General features: G+C 41.5%; 1 protein-coding gene across 1 annotated transcript; it reads right to left on the bottom strand.

Moving 5' to 3' along the window:
- Nucleotides 1–1327: 1327 nt before the first annotated feature.
- Nucleotides 1328–17662, bottom strand: ALDH5A1 (aldehyde dehydrogenase 5 family member A1). The gene is made up of 10 exons (XM_039526747.1): nt 17155–17662; nt 13627–13710; nt 12857–13027; nt 12012–12128; nt 11368–11511; nt 10284–10427; nt 7649–7807; nt 5258–5427; nt 4463–4521; nt 1328–4266 (listed from the first exon to the last, which is right to left on the bottom strand). Exons 1-10 carry the CDS (start codon nt 17458–17460, stop codon nt 4061–4063), a joined length of 1560 nt encoding a protein of 519 aa, XP_039382681.1. The 5' UTR covers nt 17461–17662; the 3' UTR covers nt 1328–4060.
- Nucleotides 17663–17945: the final 283 nt, after the last annotated feature.

Raw genomic sequence — 17945 nt, 5'->3', positions numbered from 1 at the left:
TGTTCAGGTGATCAAGACAGCATGACCTGATCCAGTCACTTGGAGACAAATGCTGCCTCAAAGTTTCCTAGGAAAAGGGGTCTTGTATAGGAGATGCTAAACTTTAGCCTCTGAGCTGTGTATGCCATACTTAATTCTCTATGAAGTTTGTCTGCCCGACATCTCAGCAGAGGGAGAAACAGAATGTACCTTTATGTCATCAAATTGTAGGGTTAAGGCCAAAGTCATTTCCCTAGGGCTACCCCCAATGAAAATGGCCATTATAAGAGGGAAGGCTGTCCTAGTGCCAAGTCACTGATTACTGAGAGTTCCCTATTCACAGGATTGCAAAATTTCCGACATGGAACACCTGCATGATAGGATGAAGAAACTTACCAGTTATTTCAGACTGGTACCCTGGCAGACAAGCCCATTGACAAGTTTCACAAAACTAAATTGTAGAAACTGAAATATGTCTCTATGAAGAGGGCAGATTTTCCAAGTTTTCCTTAGGAAGTGAATATGCAGCAGAGTGCAAGCTACTTGGCTCGTGTAAGAGAGTTGTTAGACGTGTACACCTCACTATCAAATCAAAGTGCAGTGTAACATGCTAGCTACTTTCTCCAAGCAGAATTCAAGTTCTGACAGATACCAGGCAAATTTTACACATTAACTACTACACCTGCGTCTACTACTATAATCACGCTGAATGCCACACAATATGGCAATGCACTTTTTATTGCCTCTGCAGGACCAACTTTCTGGGAAGCCTTAGGAGCAAGAGCCTCCTTCACTTATTTTGCTCAATTGAACGAAGTTGGTTAAGGCAGCATGTTGGTGGGGAAATGCGTTACTTAAAGTAACTTACTGAAAAAGCATTCCTAGGGTGGTCAGAAACGTTCTTGTGCCTGCTGGGGAGAAAAAACAATGCAGACCTAAAAAGCTACTGGGTGTAAACTCTTGTGACAGGTCCACATCCTGACTGAAGAATGCTTGATGTATTATTAGTCCCTAACCACCCAGGCTATTGAGAATCTTTATTACCTAGTATTTGTAAAATGCTTGAAGATGCTCAGATGAAAGACAAATAGGCAAATCGTTGCCTTTTGAAGTGATGTAACTGATAAATTCAAGAGTTTGCCATGTGGTGGTCTAAACTCTGACACTTACAAAACAGCCTCTGTTGAATGTACACAGCATGCATTTCTTCCATTGTTTGGCTTATCTGAAATAAATGAAAACTAATGCAAATCTATGGAACCTGGACTTAAACAGCAATTGAGTATTAAATAACAGCCTAAGTAACTATCAATTTAACACAGAAAAAGTGAATACCCACACTATCCAATGCTTTCACAGGTGTTAGATATTTATTTGAAAACAGTTCAGTTTCTTTGCTAAGTAGTATGCATTATTTGAACACCCATTTACATTACATTAGAAAAAAGCTAGACAATGACAAACTAATCATACACAAACTAAAATGTAATATTTCAAGTAATGTCTTTTGTTAAAGGATCACAGTTTTTGATGAGTACAACATTTGTAAGAAAGATCCATTTGTGCTCTTTGATGTAGACATTATCTAGACAACCATACATATTCAAGCACTGGAGTACAGGCATGGAGGAAAACTTGACAAACTTTTTTTTAAAGTTAACCTAAGATACTGTTACAGTTATATAACAAAAGGTTTGTGCTTCCTGTTGTCAGACACAGTTTAAAGATATCTTATGCTGGGTAAAGAGTAAAAATTTACTCATGTTTTATTTAATTCTACTCAGAGAAGAAAATCCAGCCTCAAAACAAGACACCAAGATTTTAAGACAACCAACAGTGTTGCATCTGACATGGAGGCAACCAGTCAGAGCAGTGCAATTTGAGTGCCTGGCTGAAATGACAGATGGCTCCACCTGTCTCAGGTACTTAGAAAATTGCCTGTGTGCTTGCTGTATTTAAGCTATTGTACTTTGGGATGTAGCAAGTACTGGCTGTATTTTTGTGCAGCACTCTCTACTGAATAAGAAATGGATGAGTAAAATGCCTTGTTCTAGCTGCCCTACTGTCATATATGCCATAACACAACACTCTCAAATCAGGGTGCTATGTATGCTTATCGGCAAGAGTTTAAAAAGTGGTTAATATAAACAGGCACATCTGTTGTCTCCTTATTAACACTGCAGTTGATAAAGCCTCAGGGCCTTCATTTTTATATGTATTGCACTAGGGACTTCTGTAAGGGCAACGAGTGTCCTTTCCAAACCCTGTTTGTGGCATCACTTCAGCACAATGCACTCATGCATTTTACGTGGACAGTAAGGAATGAGCTCCAGCCATACCCAGTGTAATACAAAAATCATCTAAACATTTAAAATGTTGAGTAGCAATCAACACTACTCTATGTGCGCTTGAGAAGGCTCTGTGAAGCTTTGCTCCACCTTGCTTTTCTGTTAATCCTAAGTGTCAGTCCAAAAATAATTTCCCCCTACCTTGGTTTAATTGAATACTTTTGCCTATTTGACAGGGTACATTCATCTAGAGAGAGCAGCCAGCTCACTTTCATTCTGTAATTAAATGTAAAAGTCTGGCTAAACAGCAGTTAGCCAAAAAATGAAAACACACAACTTCTACTCCCCAGCCTCTGAAAAGCCAGTTAAAATTTTTCTATATGATCTTCTGAGGAAGTTTAGTTTGGTGAATAAAGTGCTTATTTTAAGTCAAAATAATGTTAATACACCATTATTTGCTTCACATTAAGGAACTTTTACATCACCTTTTAATGATGCTTTCAGTTGAGGCTACTTGGACTAAGGGGATGACATACGAAGTCTACCTCTGAAGACCTATACAATCCTTAGTAGGTTGGAAGTTGGATGAGTTTGGGGTTTTGTTCCACTCCGCGATGGACATCTGCCCATGTGACAAGGAGCCCAATCCAGGGCCTGTCAGCATTTAAGGCACAAAGCTGCAGGAGCAGTACAGCCTGCTGAGGATCTGTAGCTGAGCAAGCTAAAGTGGCTCTGTGAAGGAGTGGGAGGAAAGCACTCCTTGAAAAAGTTGGTTGGCAACATTTATGTTGATGACCATCCTCTTCCCTGTCCCAGGTGGGGTCATACTGGTCTTGCACAGGGGAATGAATGGATTTGTAGTGTCATGTGGAGCTCATTTACATAAATCTTGCCCCCCACCCCCAACAGCTCAGCTGAATGTCCCTGCAACATGCATACAGTCCTCACCTTCCTCTGCTATACACTAAGCTAGCCATTCCCCAAGCTCCACTGAGTCATTGTGCAACCAGTTTATACAGACTACTGCAACTTACAGCCCTTGTTTACATGGTAGCACAGGTTGTGTATCTGTTCCTCAAACTACTAAGCTCTTAGGCAGAAGTTAAGATGTCTGCTCTGGAGAGGGCCAAAGCTGCAACAGCAGGTGGTGATGCCATTAGCAGTGATATGTTCTGACATAGCTGTGCACTAGCCTGTAAGAATGCCCGGCTCCAGCCATTACTACTAACTCCTCCCCTTCACAAGCACCAAGTTCTCCTGCAAACTGTAACAAAAGTAAGCAATTTGAAAAAGTTATATAACAGCCTTAGCAAGCTGAGAATTAAGTGCGTATTTGGCACAAAACCATAAAGGATAGGCTACCCTCCCCAACCCCTCTCCACTCCCTACACAGATGCATGAATACTAGGAGAGACGGCTGAGGGGGATTGCCTGTGTCCTCCAGAACAGGAATTATGATCTTCATTATGCTCAAATCTCCAAATTCTTCCTGTTTACTTAGGGTAACCCAAATAACAGAAGCTATTGCTCCCTGCCCCCTCCCTCCCACCACCACCACCTAAGAGGCACTGTCATCCAACTATTGGGTATTAACTAGATCTATGTAACTAGTACATTTGTGTTTTACAAGTGTCAGCACAGAGCTACATGAAACACCTCTCTCTACATTTACTCACACAACAGCGTTACTTGGATTTGAAGAGGATAACAGCCATATTAATATACAGACAGTCCACCTGAATCAGGCCATTGTTTTCCAGGCCTTTGTGGATTTGTGTAATTTTTGCAAATTATTATAAGCCTCCAAAACAGACGTACTTTATTTCTAGGTACTCATCAATACCATATTTTGAACCTTCTCGTCCCAAGCCAGATTGTTTCACACCTCCGAAAGGGCACTCCACTGAGGACACTATTCCTTCATTAACACCAACGATTCCAACCTCCAGCTGCTCTGCAACTCTCCAGATCTGGGCTGGGTCTTGAGAATAGAAATATCCTGCCACATGAATGTAAAAATATATTGTTAAAATAGAACAAAAATCAAAAGGACATGGCAGCAGAAGGTTTTGGGGAAGGTACTTATTAGCAAACAGAAATAATCAAAATGAAATTCATCATCTCATGCAATTGCAACACTAAGCTCAAGGTTGTAGCTGCACAGTGGTGTATCTGTCTGAAAAGGGAGAACATACCTGCTAAACCCACATTGGCTGAATTTGCTATAGCAACAGCTTCTGCTTCGGTATCAAACCTGCCAATATAAAGAAACAGATACCAGTGAGACCTGCAATCAACATAGCGGGGTGGGGGGAGTAGTAATCTTTACTGCCTTCCTGTTCTCTGGATACTGAGAAGCAGCCTCACTGCCAATGGGACAAAGTGAATGTAGGTTTGTTCTCTTTGGTATATTTCTAGTGTTTATTATTTAATTTTCAGTCTCAAGCCAGGGTGCTTTTGCCATTTCCCTTGAGTTACATGAAATTTTAAAATGTGTTAATACTTGTCAACTAATGTGGTTTAAACACGCCATTCACTTCCTTTTCTAGACAAGACCTCACTATTGAGGAAAAATTAGTAAATCTTCCCCCCACTGAGTCCTACCAGGTTCAATCATACTGTGGGGGGGAGGCCCCCGCGGGAGAAAGACCTCAGAGAAAAAGACTACAAGAGAGGGAAAATTGTCCCAAGTGTACTTTGGATCAGAGAAACATTAGGTTATGTGACAAAATGCAAAAGCTCTCAAGTCCCTTAAAGGAGCATGAAAATTGATGGTCTTTACTGTTATCCTCCCTCGTTAAACTGCAGGTGCCATTTTACAAAAAAATAAAATCAGAGAGAGAGAGAGAGAATCTCACCAGAAGCCTAAAAGACCTAAACAAAATCTGTATAATAATAATGCAGATTGTATAATTATTCACATGAAATAAATACTTTTTTGAAGTTTACTAAACTCTCCCTCTGTTAATCTGAAGAATGGATTATCTTACTTGATAACTGGTGCTAAGGGACCAAATGTCTCTTCTTGCGTGCAAAGCATGTTTGTTGTGACATTGCTGAGCAGAGTAGGCTCAAAGAAATTCTTTCCAAAGCTGTGTCGTTTCCCTCCTGTCACGATGGATGCTCCTTGAGAAACCGCATCGCTAATGTGTCTCTCCACCTGAGATGAGCAAAATAAGAGATACTCAAGCTAGCATTTAGGGTAAAGGTTTGGTCTACTTTTCCTTGAATACATAAGATTCCCCAAAATTAAACAGGGCATTAGACAAAAGGAGTTTATGCTGCAACTTATTTAGAGGACTGAGACACTGCTTAAAACCTCCATTTTTGCTGAATTTTCATCTCTCCTCCTGAACTTAACCTGAATTTTAGATTTACACACCAGGATCACTGGCAATGCAGGGCTGCAATTCAGTAAAGATTTACACACATGCTTAACTTTACAGACGCTTATTAGTCCTGCTGAAGTCAAGAGAAATATTCGCAGCGTATAATGTTAAGCACACGTGTAAGTCTTTGCAGGATCAGGGCCACACATTCATGGTTAGTGTCGTCAGAGAGAGAGATACAAAAGACCGTGTAGTGCTTACCTACTGACAGAAGAAAACTATGTCTACACTGGCAATTTACAGCACTGCAACTTTCTCACTCAGGGGTTTGAAAAGCGCCAGTGTAGATAGTGCCTCAGCGCTGGGAGCCGCGCCCCTCATGGAGGTGGGTTTTTTTAGAGCGCTGGGAGAGCTCTGTCACAACTACACAAGCCACGTTAAAGTGCTGCCAGTGTAGACTAGCCCACAATAGCAAGTCTTCAAGATGGGAGTGGAGAGACCATATCTCCATCTATACTCTGAGATGGACAGAACACACTTTAAACTAACTTCTATGAACACCCGCCCGGGTGGATAAAAACTGATGATTTCTTTTTAAAAAATGGATTTTTTAAAAATTTAAATCAGATTTTTATTTTTAAAAACAAGACCTTAAAATTCAATTTGAATTTATGGTAACCTATGGTAAGGCCTAAACTTACTACAATCTATTCAAATCATTTAAAAAGATGAATTAAAAAAAACTACTTTACATAAGTGAGTCATCTGCAAATTTTTGTAAGTTAAAGAGTACTACTTTTTAAAATGTAAACAGAATTGGGGTCAATTCAAGCTTTATAAATATGCCAATGTCATATGGTGCATTAAATATCTATATTATTTTCAATCTTTACAACAGAGTGAATGGTGGTACTGACATTTTTCCTAATACAAGTACTTTCAGTTCCTGTTATACAGAAAACCTTTTTCCTTCATTTTACTTTTGAATTCAGTTTAGCAAGATGGGGCAGAGAATATATATTTTCTTCCTTTGGATTAGTTCATCCAAATTAAGAAACCAACTGGGAGTTGAAAAAGTAGGAAAGCTTGTGTTCCTCTTCCAATCTATGAACAATAAGACAAAAAAACACAGGTGGGAGAAGATGAACTCTACTAATTCTAAAAATTTGAAGGAGATGGGGCCAGATTTTCAAAGATATTTAGGCACCTAAAGATGCTGATAGGCACCTAGTGGGCTGAAGCATCTTCACACAAATTAGGAATAAAAAATCATCATCTAATAAATAAATGCAATGCCACTCCTCCTCAATGCCACTTAACATACATTTATTCAGATTCTTCAACTACTTATATAAACTCCTTTCTTTAGGAAAATACCTAAAAAATACAAATGCAAAACAAAATTAAAAGTCACCCTCCACATTCAGAGCCCCCAATACTTTTAGCCTTAATTTGAGCCTTAATTTGTTTTTCTGCTTAGTTTTTATACACAAAAACAGACTGTTCAAAACAAAAACTCTGTCATGCTACCTAGAGACATGAATACACCCAATACAACTCCCACAGTCTGTTAAGCTTTTGCAAATGTTCTCCAGAAAAATACCAGTCAGAATATAATTAGGAAGAAAGGTTTGCTCATGGTAGATTATTCCCTTTTCTTTTCCTAGTTTAAAAAGGCAATGATGGCTATAATTACTCCTGTTTATATCATTGTGGGCTTTGAGGAGAGAATACTTTCTGCAAATACAGAGAGACAAAGTGGGAGAGGTAATATCTTTTGCTGATGAGACAGACAAGCTTTTTAGCCACACAGAGCTCTTCTTGAGATCTGGGAAAGGTACTCCCAGCATCAGAGCAAAATGCAAGGTGGAACAGATTGTTTAGAGTAAGTAAATAGCATATCTTGTAAGGGACCATTCCAGGTAGAGTAGCAAATATAGTCTTACAAAACAGGTAATTAGACAAAACTGGGTATACAATGTGTTTAATACTTCCTAAAAATATAAATTACAATTTCAAAAGTGAAATTAGTATATGTATATATACACATACCTTTCCCACTGCTTTTTCATTAATTAATGGCCCCTGGGTAGTTCCTTCATCAAATCCATTTCCTACACGTAGCTCTCTTTCAATGGCTTTGGCAAATTTTTCCACAAATGCATCGTGGATCCCTTTTTGCACCAAAAAACGGTTTGTGCAAACACACGTCTGAAAACAAACATGAAAGAATAACAAAAGACAAAGCTTAGTGCTTTTTCCACTTTTTACAGCACAGTAACTGATCACCATTACAATTCCTTCCATGCCTTCTCTTCATCCACATAGATTCTTACCAAGGTTTGCCCTTCTCGCATTACAACACTCTGAAAATCAAACACTAACAAACTGGAAGCATTTCCCTGAAACACCCCACCCTGTTAGCAAGTATGGATCCTGCTAGGAAAGAATTAAGTGGGTGCCGCTGATTCTCTGATACATGTATCTACCAGGATACCAGGGAGGTGCAGTGGGAGTTATTCTCTAATCAAAGGATACAAGATGTGGGTTAAGCAGCAGACTCCACATCTAAGCGAAGGTAGGAGCTGACATTTCTGTTATCTTATTATTGTTGTCTTTGTTAAGATAGCCAAATCCCACATGAAGAAGGAGAATCTGGATTTTATAAGTTGGATTTGTAGGTTGGGGAGAAGAACACCTGTTCACTCTGACCCTTTGTTCCGTCCACACCCTCCTCTCCTGCTACCTTAATTACTACAACCTCTTGCTTGATGTTCTCCAACACATAACTGCTAAAATAATGTTCCTTTGCAGGTCAGACTGCATTATCCCCCTTTGAATCCCTTTGGTAACTTTCTATATCAAGTCTAAATTCCTTACCCTTGCATATAAGATCCTACACGGCTCTGTCTTGATTTATATCTTGGTTCTTGTTTCATGTTGTCATGTCCTCATTCACCACTTTTGGTCTAACAAAGATTCCAGCCTCATTACTTTACTCATTTCCTTCTCCCAGGTTAGTCTTTGCATTTTCTCTCATGCTGTCCCCTCACTTTGACTAGTGAAATTATTTCATGCTAATCAGGCCCCTTTCAAAATTCACCTAAAACTTGCTTTTTCTGCAAGGTCAATGACTACTAACCCACACCAGACATAGGCCTTCTCCACATCTTCTAGGCAGTGTGCACCTCAAAACAACTATTGTCTTTAATGGTGCCAAGTGCACTGAACTCCAATGTAAGTGCCAACTACTCTGAAAAGTAACTCTAAAAATGGCAGATAGATTTTTGCCATATTTGTTTGTCTCCAAACTATTTTCATAATCAAACGTGCTCCACATATAAGCAGAGAAGCGTTTTTGAACTGCCAGCCTTGCAAACTCAACCTGGGCACACAACACCATTCACTGTTTTTCCCAAGATGCTGCTGATATAATTAACATTTAAAGCAATGTAGAGAGTGCAGGACGGGGGAAGGGTTGGTTGTTTTTTTCCCGCTTGACTAAGATCTTACAGGATTGGCTCTAAACCAATTTAGTGAGCTGTACACGCTCTGTTTTAGGTACTAATGATAGCAACTGTGTCTGGGGAGAAACACTGAATCTTGACACGTAAAGGAGGAATTATTTCCACTTCTTTATCTTAAACTGTTTGTACCGTTTATAAACGAACCCTGAACACATATGCACAGATAGTGAATGGTTAAGGATAGTGAACTTGATTTAAAAAACTTTTCCATCTGGTTAAACACTTTCACCATGTGCTATTGCTCATCCTTCCCTCATTTCCATTTTGTATATGTCTAACTCAGGTATGGGACCTGACTTGTTACAAGAGTGGTTCCTAACCACTGGCACTCGAGACTCGTGACTAGTATTCAGGCTAGTGGCTGCCACTGAAGCCTTTGTCTTGGGCCTGCATGTACCTTATTCAATTATCTGAATTTTAAGCTACAACACAGTTCAATCCTCTGGGAAAGGGGGTTTGAACAACCCTCAGTTCCAATGCAAGTTTGATTACACACAACTGAACAAAAGGGCAGCTGGTGCCAGAACAGAGGCTGGATTTCAGGTTTGTCATTAAGGTAGGGGACAGAGAAGTTACTGGCTCCAGAAAAAGGGATATGGGGACATGTTACTACTGAAAATGACTTCTGCGTTCCTTGCACACCACTAACTCCACTGGGCATCCTAGGGGCACAAGGAATACAGGATTAGGTGCACATCCTTACAAACATATTTGGTTGCCCAAAACCTGTGAGCCACTAATTTTAAACGGAGCTAAATACACTTTGTAGTGTCTACTTCAATGGCCTGAGAGTTGTCTTAACTCTGGTCCCACTCTTCAGGAATTCATGTGGGTTTACTGCCTATGAAATGTCCATATGACAAAATCATCTGCAACTGATACCCTTCTTGGCAGTTTCAGCAGAGAGGCCACTAAACTGGCATTGTAGACTCATCTTCTCAATACTATAGGTAATGACTGAACTGCGTTGCCATGATAGTGCCGCTATCTGTGCTTTATCTGTACAGTGGATAGGGGACTTCAATGTCTAGGGCTGTAAATCCAGCAGCTTTCCTTTCACAAGCAAATAAAGTTAGGCAAAAATAGCTTAATCACAAAAAATATGGCTCTTTCATGCTCCAAAAGGTGAAATAGGCAAGGTAGAAAAATAATTCTCTCACCTGCCCTGAGTTTCTGTATTTAGAAGCCAGAGCTCCCGCAACAGCTCGGTCCACATCAGCGCTGTCAAACACTATAAATGGAGCATGTCCCCCGAGCTCCATGGAAACCCGCTTTACGGTGCCAGCAGCATGATGCAGCAGTACCTACACGTATGCAGCAGACACCAAACAGGATAAGTGTGTAAGTAATCAGTTCACTAATGCATCAGAATTTAGAGGCAGGGGGAACTAACTCTGGTGGCGGGTGACCTCCCATAATGAACCTACAAGTTCACCACAGAGCCAATAGTCCCTCTTTTCCATTCCCTTGCCAAAGCAGGCAATCCCATCCTACATTGACGTCTCCAGTGGAAAAACTCCCATTGACATTAATAGGGCCAAGATTTCATCCAATTACTTTGTCCAGCTTTTATTTAACTAGAACTCAAGGAAGAGCTTCTTCTACTTTCCCTTGCAAGATCATTCTACAGTTTAATAAAACTTGCTGTTAAGATTTTTCTCCTAATATCCAGTTTAAAGTTTTCCTCTTCTCGCTGTTATCCCATTCCTCCCTCAGACCATTTTAGAAAATGCCCCTTCCTTGTTAAGGGGAATCTTAACCCATCTTAACCCACACGCTAGTATCTTATTCCTCAAATAGTCCTACTGATTTCCATGAGACTACTCGCAGAGTAAAGGGAGTAGAATCTAGCCTTAAATAAAGGTTTCACCTCATTAACCCTTCCCCTCTTTCAGTAATGCACTTCATTACTGAGCAGCACATTCTAACGTGTTCCCATTTCTGGAGCTGAACTTTCCTGAGTAACTGCTCTTCATCATGTTACAAACTGCAGTGATGCACATTACCACTGCTCTAAAAAGCCAACAGATACCAGATTAAATGGACAGCAATTCAAGGAAAAGTACTTAACAGGATCAGGGATTTGCGTGAAGCCCTCAACAGCCAGAAGGGTAAAAAGTTTGTTGCAGTGTGGGGAAGAACCACCCCAAAGGAAAATGCTCTATATACACATTTCTCTCCTCAAAACACTTCCCCTTGCTTTTCAATAAAAACCCTTCAAACATTCACTGTCTTGTCATGTACCTTTCCTGTAGCAGTGGAGCCAGTAAAAGATATTTTTGCTACCAAAGGATCAGTGCACAGAGCCTCCCCCACAGCTGGGGTTTGTTTTTGGGAACAAGGGACAACATTATATACTCCTGCTGGAATTCCAGCCTGGTTTGCAAGCTGCAATGAGAAACAGTGAATATGCAGTTACAAAATAATATACTTGTATAAGGATCAGTTAGGTAATATTTTTATATTTATACATGTATTTGTAAATTTGCTCTGAAGACATAAGCACTGAGTCAATGAGAGCTGAGGGTGCTCAGCACTTCACAATATTGGGCCCCATAAACATTACACGTTGGCATTGCTATTTACACACAAATAGGCTGTTGCCGACATCAACTAAAGCAAAGATATTCAAAGTTAAACCTGTCTTTTGCAAAGCTAGGCCAATGCTGGAAGATACTCGTACTATGCCCATAATATATTCCAATGTTTTTATTTATTTTAAAGGTAACTATTAAATCTAAACCACCTGCTTAACAGAATAAATTTGTACTCTCTCAGTGTGAGATTGTGGCTAAGAGTTATGGTTGAATGCCACTTCACTTCCTGTTTACAGATTGCTACTGTAAGATACAGTCCATTGCCAGTGTAATACCAGCGCAAAAGCTCACCTCAGCAAGTGCTAATGCTGATAATGGTGTGTCTTCTGCAGGCTTCACCACCACAGTACAGCCTGCTGCCAGAGCTGCACCAACTTTTCGTGTAATCATAGCGCTGGGGAAATTCCACTAGGTGGAGAGAAATATACAATGAAAAATCAGAAAAGCTGCATACTTCTCTCTCTGCCCAAATAACTGGCTATTTTTTCAACTTCTAGCAAGAATCAAAACAAACCTTGTATAAGAATGAGAGTTTGCTTTACTTTCACAATTAAATACTTTTCAAAAACTGAAAAGGGGCGAAGAGGTAGCATCTATAAAAGACCATGTATATAATGCCACTACCAATTATCTTATGCTCTAAAAATTCTAGTAATTAAATGGCAGAGAGATTTCTATATCAGTGAGAAACTGGTACTGCCTATACTAACTCAAAAACTTCAACCTTTTGGGGGGCACCTACTGCTAAGAGTAAGTGGAGAAAAAAGATATGAGGGAACAAATCTGTATCCCTAGGAACATGAAAACCAAAAACATGACATGTATTTTCAGTATGAAGAAGCCATTATTTGTCCCATGATACGTAACTCAATGAAGAAACACATCCAGACCAGTGCTGTAACTTTCTCATATCTTATCCAGAGCCTGTGCTCTGTCCTACGTGGCCATGCAGGGATGTATAGCGCAGCCAGAACAAATGAGTGGGGAGCAGAAAAAGGCCCTTCTTTTTTGTGGAGGAGAGGAGATTCAGGGGTTTCCTCCTGGGCAGTGGCAGTCTCTGCTTCCCCCATTCTCAGAGCTGAGCCGAAAGCCCTAAATTAGTCTTTAATCAGTGTGACAGATCCAGCTGCACTTACAGGGGTGATAATGGCTGCCACTCCAACAGGCTGTTTCAGCACCAACAGCCTTCTATCTTTCACAGAAGGTGGAATGATGTCACCATAAATGCGACGAGCTTCTTCTGCAAACCATTCCAGGAAGGAGGCAGAATAAAGAACTTCACCTTGTGCCTCTTTCAGAGGCTTCCCCTATGATTAAATCACAATGCAGAAATACTTCAAAGAGACCAAAGTGATTGAAAAAAGTCATGTAGGTCATTATTTTTACTCTTATTATTATTTGTTCACCTGTACCTCGATATGATGCGACCCGATATAACACAAATTCGGATATAATGCGGTAAAGCAGTGCTCTGGGGGGGCGGGGCTGTGCACTCCGGTGGATCAAAGCAAGTTTGATATAATGCGGTTTCACTTATAATGCAGTAAGATTTTTTTGGCTCCCGAGGACAGCGTAATATCGAGGAAGAGGTGTATAACCATGGCACTTAGGAGCCCTCATCACTGTGCTAGGCACCGCAAATGGCACTTTGATTCCAGGTTACATACATATTGGACAGAGTCTGGGCTAAGGATTTATAGGAGTCTTTCCATTACTTCAACAGGCTTTTTAAATCAGGCCCTACATGGTAAATTCTATAGCTAATGTATCTTTCTTGCTTAAGGCCTGGGAGTTGTGGGTGCATACCACCACTCAGGATAAGATCCTTTGTTGACAAAGGGGTCCTTTGCTGGCAAAGAGGCCTGAAAGATGCTGAAATTAGTACATTTTTACATGTAAAACTCACATTCTCTGCTGTAATTATCTTAGCAAGGTCATCTTTATTCTCCATCATCAAACTGTACCATTTGCGAAGCAATGCACTTCTCTCCTGGGCAAGGAAAAAAAATATTTTAGCAAAGCTGCCATTGTTTTAAACATAGATAAAAATGTTACTATACTGAATTAACTTCATACTTTATGTATAAGTGAATGTGTGCTGTTCAAACAGAAAAAAGATAACTGAGTAAGGATGACATGAATTCAAAATTGTATTGGAGGGCTAGTGATGCCAGTAACTTGTCTCTGACAGCACCAGGTGCTTCAGAGGAAAATCTTTCCAGAGTGGAAGTTTCTTCCTCAAGTTAATTGGTAGATTATATTCTCAGGCATGAATGTTTATTTGTGTGTGTGTGTGTTTTATTTTATATATATATATATTCTCCCCACCATGTACAGGTCTACCTCTTTTGAAACTAATAAGCCCTTGGCCTCAATATCTTGAGGCAGCCAGTTTCACATGCTTTAGATGTATGTAAAGAACTACTTGCTTAGAAAACAGTTAATGAGAACAGGAGGACATGCTTTTTTAAAAAATATAAATCATTTTTTCTAAGGCATTGGCTCTCAATCTTTCCAGACTACCGTACCTCTTCAGAAGTCTGATTTGTCTTGTGTACTCCAAGTTTCAGTTCACTTTAAAACTACTTGCTTACAAAATCAGATATAAAAATTAGGGCTGTTGATTAATTGCAGTTAACTCATGCGATTAACTCAAAAAATTGTGATTAATCGCAGTTTTAATTGCACTATTAAACAATAGAATACCATTTCAAATGTATTAAATATTTTTGGATGTTTTTCTACATTTTCAAATATATTGATTTCAATCACAACACAGAATACAAAGTGTACAGTGCTCACTTTATATTTTTTATTACAAATATTTGCACTGCAAAAATGATAAAATAAATAGTATTTTTCAATTCACCTCATACAAGTAGTGCAATCTCTTTACGTGAAAGTGCAACTTACAAATGTAGGAATTGTTTTTGTTTGTTACATAACTGCACTCAAAAACAAAACAAGGTAAAATTTTAGACTCTACAAGTCCACTCAGACCTATTTTTTGTGCAGCTAGTTGCTAAAACAAACAAGTTTCTTTACGTTTATGGGAGATAATGCTGTCCACTTCTTATTTACGTCACCAGAAAGTGACAACAGGCGTTGGCATGGGACTTCTGTAGCTGGCATTGCAAGGTATTTACGTGCCAGATATGCTAAACATTCGCATGTCCCTTCATGCCTCAGCCACTATTCCAGAGGACATACTTCCATGCTGATGATGCTCGTTTAAAAAAAAAAATGGTTTAATTAAATTTGTGACTGAACTCCTTGGGGGAGAACTGTATGTCTCCGACTTTGTTTTACCTGCATTCTGCCACACATTTCATGTCATAGTAGTCTCGGATGATGACTCAGCACATGTTCATTTTAAGAACACTTTCACAGCAGATTTCACAAAACGCGAAGAAGGGACCAATGTGAGATTTCTAAAGATAGCTTTAGCACTTGACTGGAGGTTTAAGAATCTAAAGTGCCTTCCAAAATCTGAGAGGAACTAGGTGCGGAGCATGCTTTCAGAAGTCTTAAAAGAGCAACACTCTGATGCGGAAACTACAGAACCCGAACCACCAAAAAAGAGAATCAACTTTCTGCTGGTGGCATGACTGAGCTGATGAAAATGAACATGCATCGGTCTGCTCTGCTTTGGATTGTTATCTAGCAGAACTCGTCATCAGCATGGACACATGTCCTCTGGCATGGTGGTTGAACATGAAGGGACATATGAATCTTTAGCACATCTAGCACGTAAATATCTTGCAATACTGGTAACAATAGTGGCATATGAACACCTGTTCTCACTTTCAGGTGACATTGTAAACAAAAAGTGGGCAGCATTAGCTCTTACAAATGTAAACAAACTTGTTTGTCCGAGAAATTGGCTGAACATGAAATAGGACTGCGTGGACTTGTAAGCTCTAAAGTTTTACATTGTTTTGGTTTTGATTGCAGTTATTTTTTGTACATAATCCTACATTTGTAAGTTCAACTTTCATGATAAAGAGACTGCACTACAGTACTTGTGTTGGGTGAATTGAAAAATACTATTTCTTTTGGTTTTTACAGTGCAAATATTTGTTATAAATATAAATATTAAGTGAGCACTGTATACTTTGTATTGTGTTGTAACTGAAATCGATATATTTGAAAATGTAGAAAACATCCAAAATATTTAAATGGCATTCTATAATTGTTAAACAATGTGATTAGTTGCACAATAAATTGTGACTATTTTTTAATTGCGCAATTAATTGCAATTAATTTTTTTAATCACTTTCCAGCCCTAATGAAAATACAAATGTCACAGAACAATATTACTGGAAAATTGCTGACTTTCTAATTTTTACCATATAATTATAAAATAAAGCTATTGAAATATATATATTGTACTTACACTTCAGTGTATAGTATATAGATCTGTATAAACAAGTCATAGTATGAAATTTTAATCTGTACTGACTTCCCTAGGCAAATAACTCGATGGGTTGATGTACCCCGTGGAAGACCTCTGTGTAGCCCCAGAGGTGTACCTGTACCCCTGGTTGAGAACCATTGTTCTAAGGTATGGTTTCAGAGTAGCAGCCGTGTTAGTCTGTATCCGCAAAAAGAACAGGAGTACTTGTGGCACCTTAGAGACTAACAAATTTATTTCAGCATGAGCTTTCGTGAGCTACAGCATCCGAAGAAGTGAGCTGTAGCTCATGAAAGCTCATGCTGAAATAAATTTGTTAGTCTCTAAGGTGCCACAAGTACTCCTGTTCTTTTTGTTCTAAGGTATGTGTAAGGTGACCTGTGGCCTTCAAGCCAGTTTTTAAATTTAAAGCACCACTTACTAACAGCCTCCACTAACCCTCCTTCTGTATTTCATATTGACAGACCTATTAGAGGCAGGACCTAGAGGCCTGTCAGAACCTCCCTGGCCCGCATGCTGCTGCAGGGCACCAGTCCCTGCCCCAAAGCGCTTCTAGGTGGAGTATGGGATTAACTACACCACCCACAAGAACAGAGGCAGCTGAATCAAGGCCGCTGCAGCTTTTCATTTGAGCGCAGTCCCTCCGTACAGCATTTGCAGGAAGGCCCCAACTCTGCACGGGGCTCTGCCCACCAGGGGGGCAGCCGGCCTGGTTCTGCTGCAGAGTCCCAGCCTCAGACGCGGCCGGGCCCTGGGCGAACCTGGAGCGCAAATCACGCTCTGCCAAGGCCCTGCCGTGCCCCGCTCGCCCCAGGGAGGCCCGGCTGCAGCAGGGGCCACCCTCCCCCAGAGCCAGAGCTCCCGTCGGGCCCCCGTAGGATCCCTGCTCCGGGCTCTCCCCCTCTGCCCCATCGCCGGGGGCTCTCCCGTTGGCGGGGCCCGCTCCCCTCACCTCCCCCCGGGGCTCTCACCTTGGCGGGGGCCGCGCTCCCCTCGCCTCGCCTCCCCCGGGGCTCTCACCTTGGCGGGGGCCGCGCTCCAGCCGGGCCCGGCCTCCCACGCGGCTCTCACCGCGGCCCGGGCCTCGGCCACGCCGCAGTCCGCCACCCGCCCCAGCTCGGCGCCGCTGGCCGGGTCCAGCACGGGGAAGGCGGCGGCCGCCTGCACCCAGCGGCCTCCCACGAAGCCGCCCGAGCGCACCAGGGAGCCGGGCAGCCGCGGCGGGGCCGGGCCGGAGCCGCTGCGCCGGAGCGGGGCCGGGAGCAGGCGCTGGGCCGCCCGCGGGAGCAGCAGCAGCGGGGTCCGGGGGAGCCGCCAGCTCGCCATGGCCGCCGAGCAGCCGGGCCGGGCGGGCGGGGCTCTGCTGGCAGCCCGCGCTCTGCAGGGGTCGGCCCCGAGGCTGGGTGCGGCACAGTCCGGGAGCCCCCGAGCCTACGGAAGCCAGGCCCGGAGCACCAGCCGCTCCGCAGTCGGCAGGCCTGGCCCTGTGCTTCCTGTAACAGTTACCGGTATGTGATGGGGTGTAAGAAACTACTATGTAGTTGCATGGAGACAAACCCATCTGGCTCATCTTTACCCTACAGACTTCAAAATCTATTTCTAAACAAGCCCTTTCATCTCCAGCGAGATATTACCCCAGGAGCTTGCTGGAATCTACGCCCCCTTTGATCAGAAACCTTTCTCAGTCAAGGCAACAGGACAAGTGCATTGCTGCCTGTGCCTGCCTGCTGAGTTGATGAACTGTAATGGTCAGAGATTGCACCAGCATAGAAGTTTATTGAAGGGGAACCCTAAGGAAATTAAGAGTTTAA

The sequence above is a fragment of the Mauremys reevesii genome, linkage group 2 (assembly GCF_016161935.1).
Source record: "Mauremys reevesii isolate NIE-2019 linkage group 2, ASM1616193v1, whole genome shotgun sequence".
NCBI lineage: Eukaryota > Metazoa > Chordata > Testudines > Geoemydidae > Mauremys > Mauremys reevesii.
This window is presented reverse-complemented; position numbering and strand designations above follow the sequence as displayed.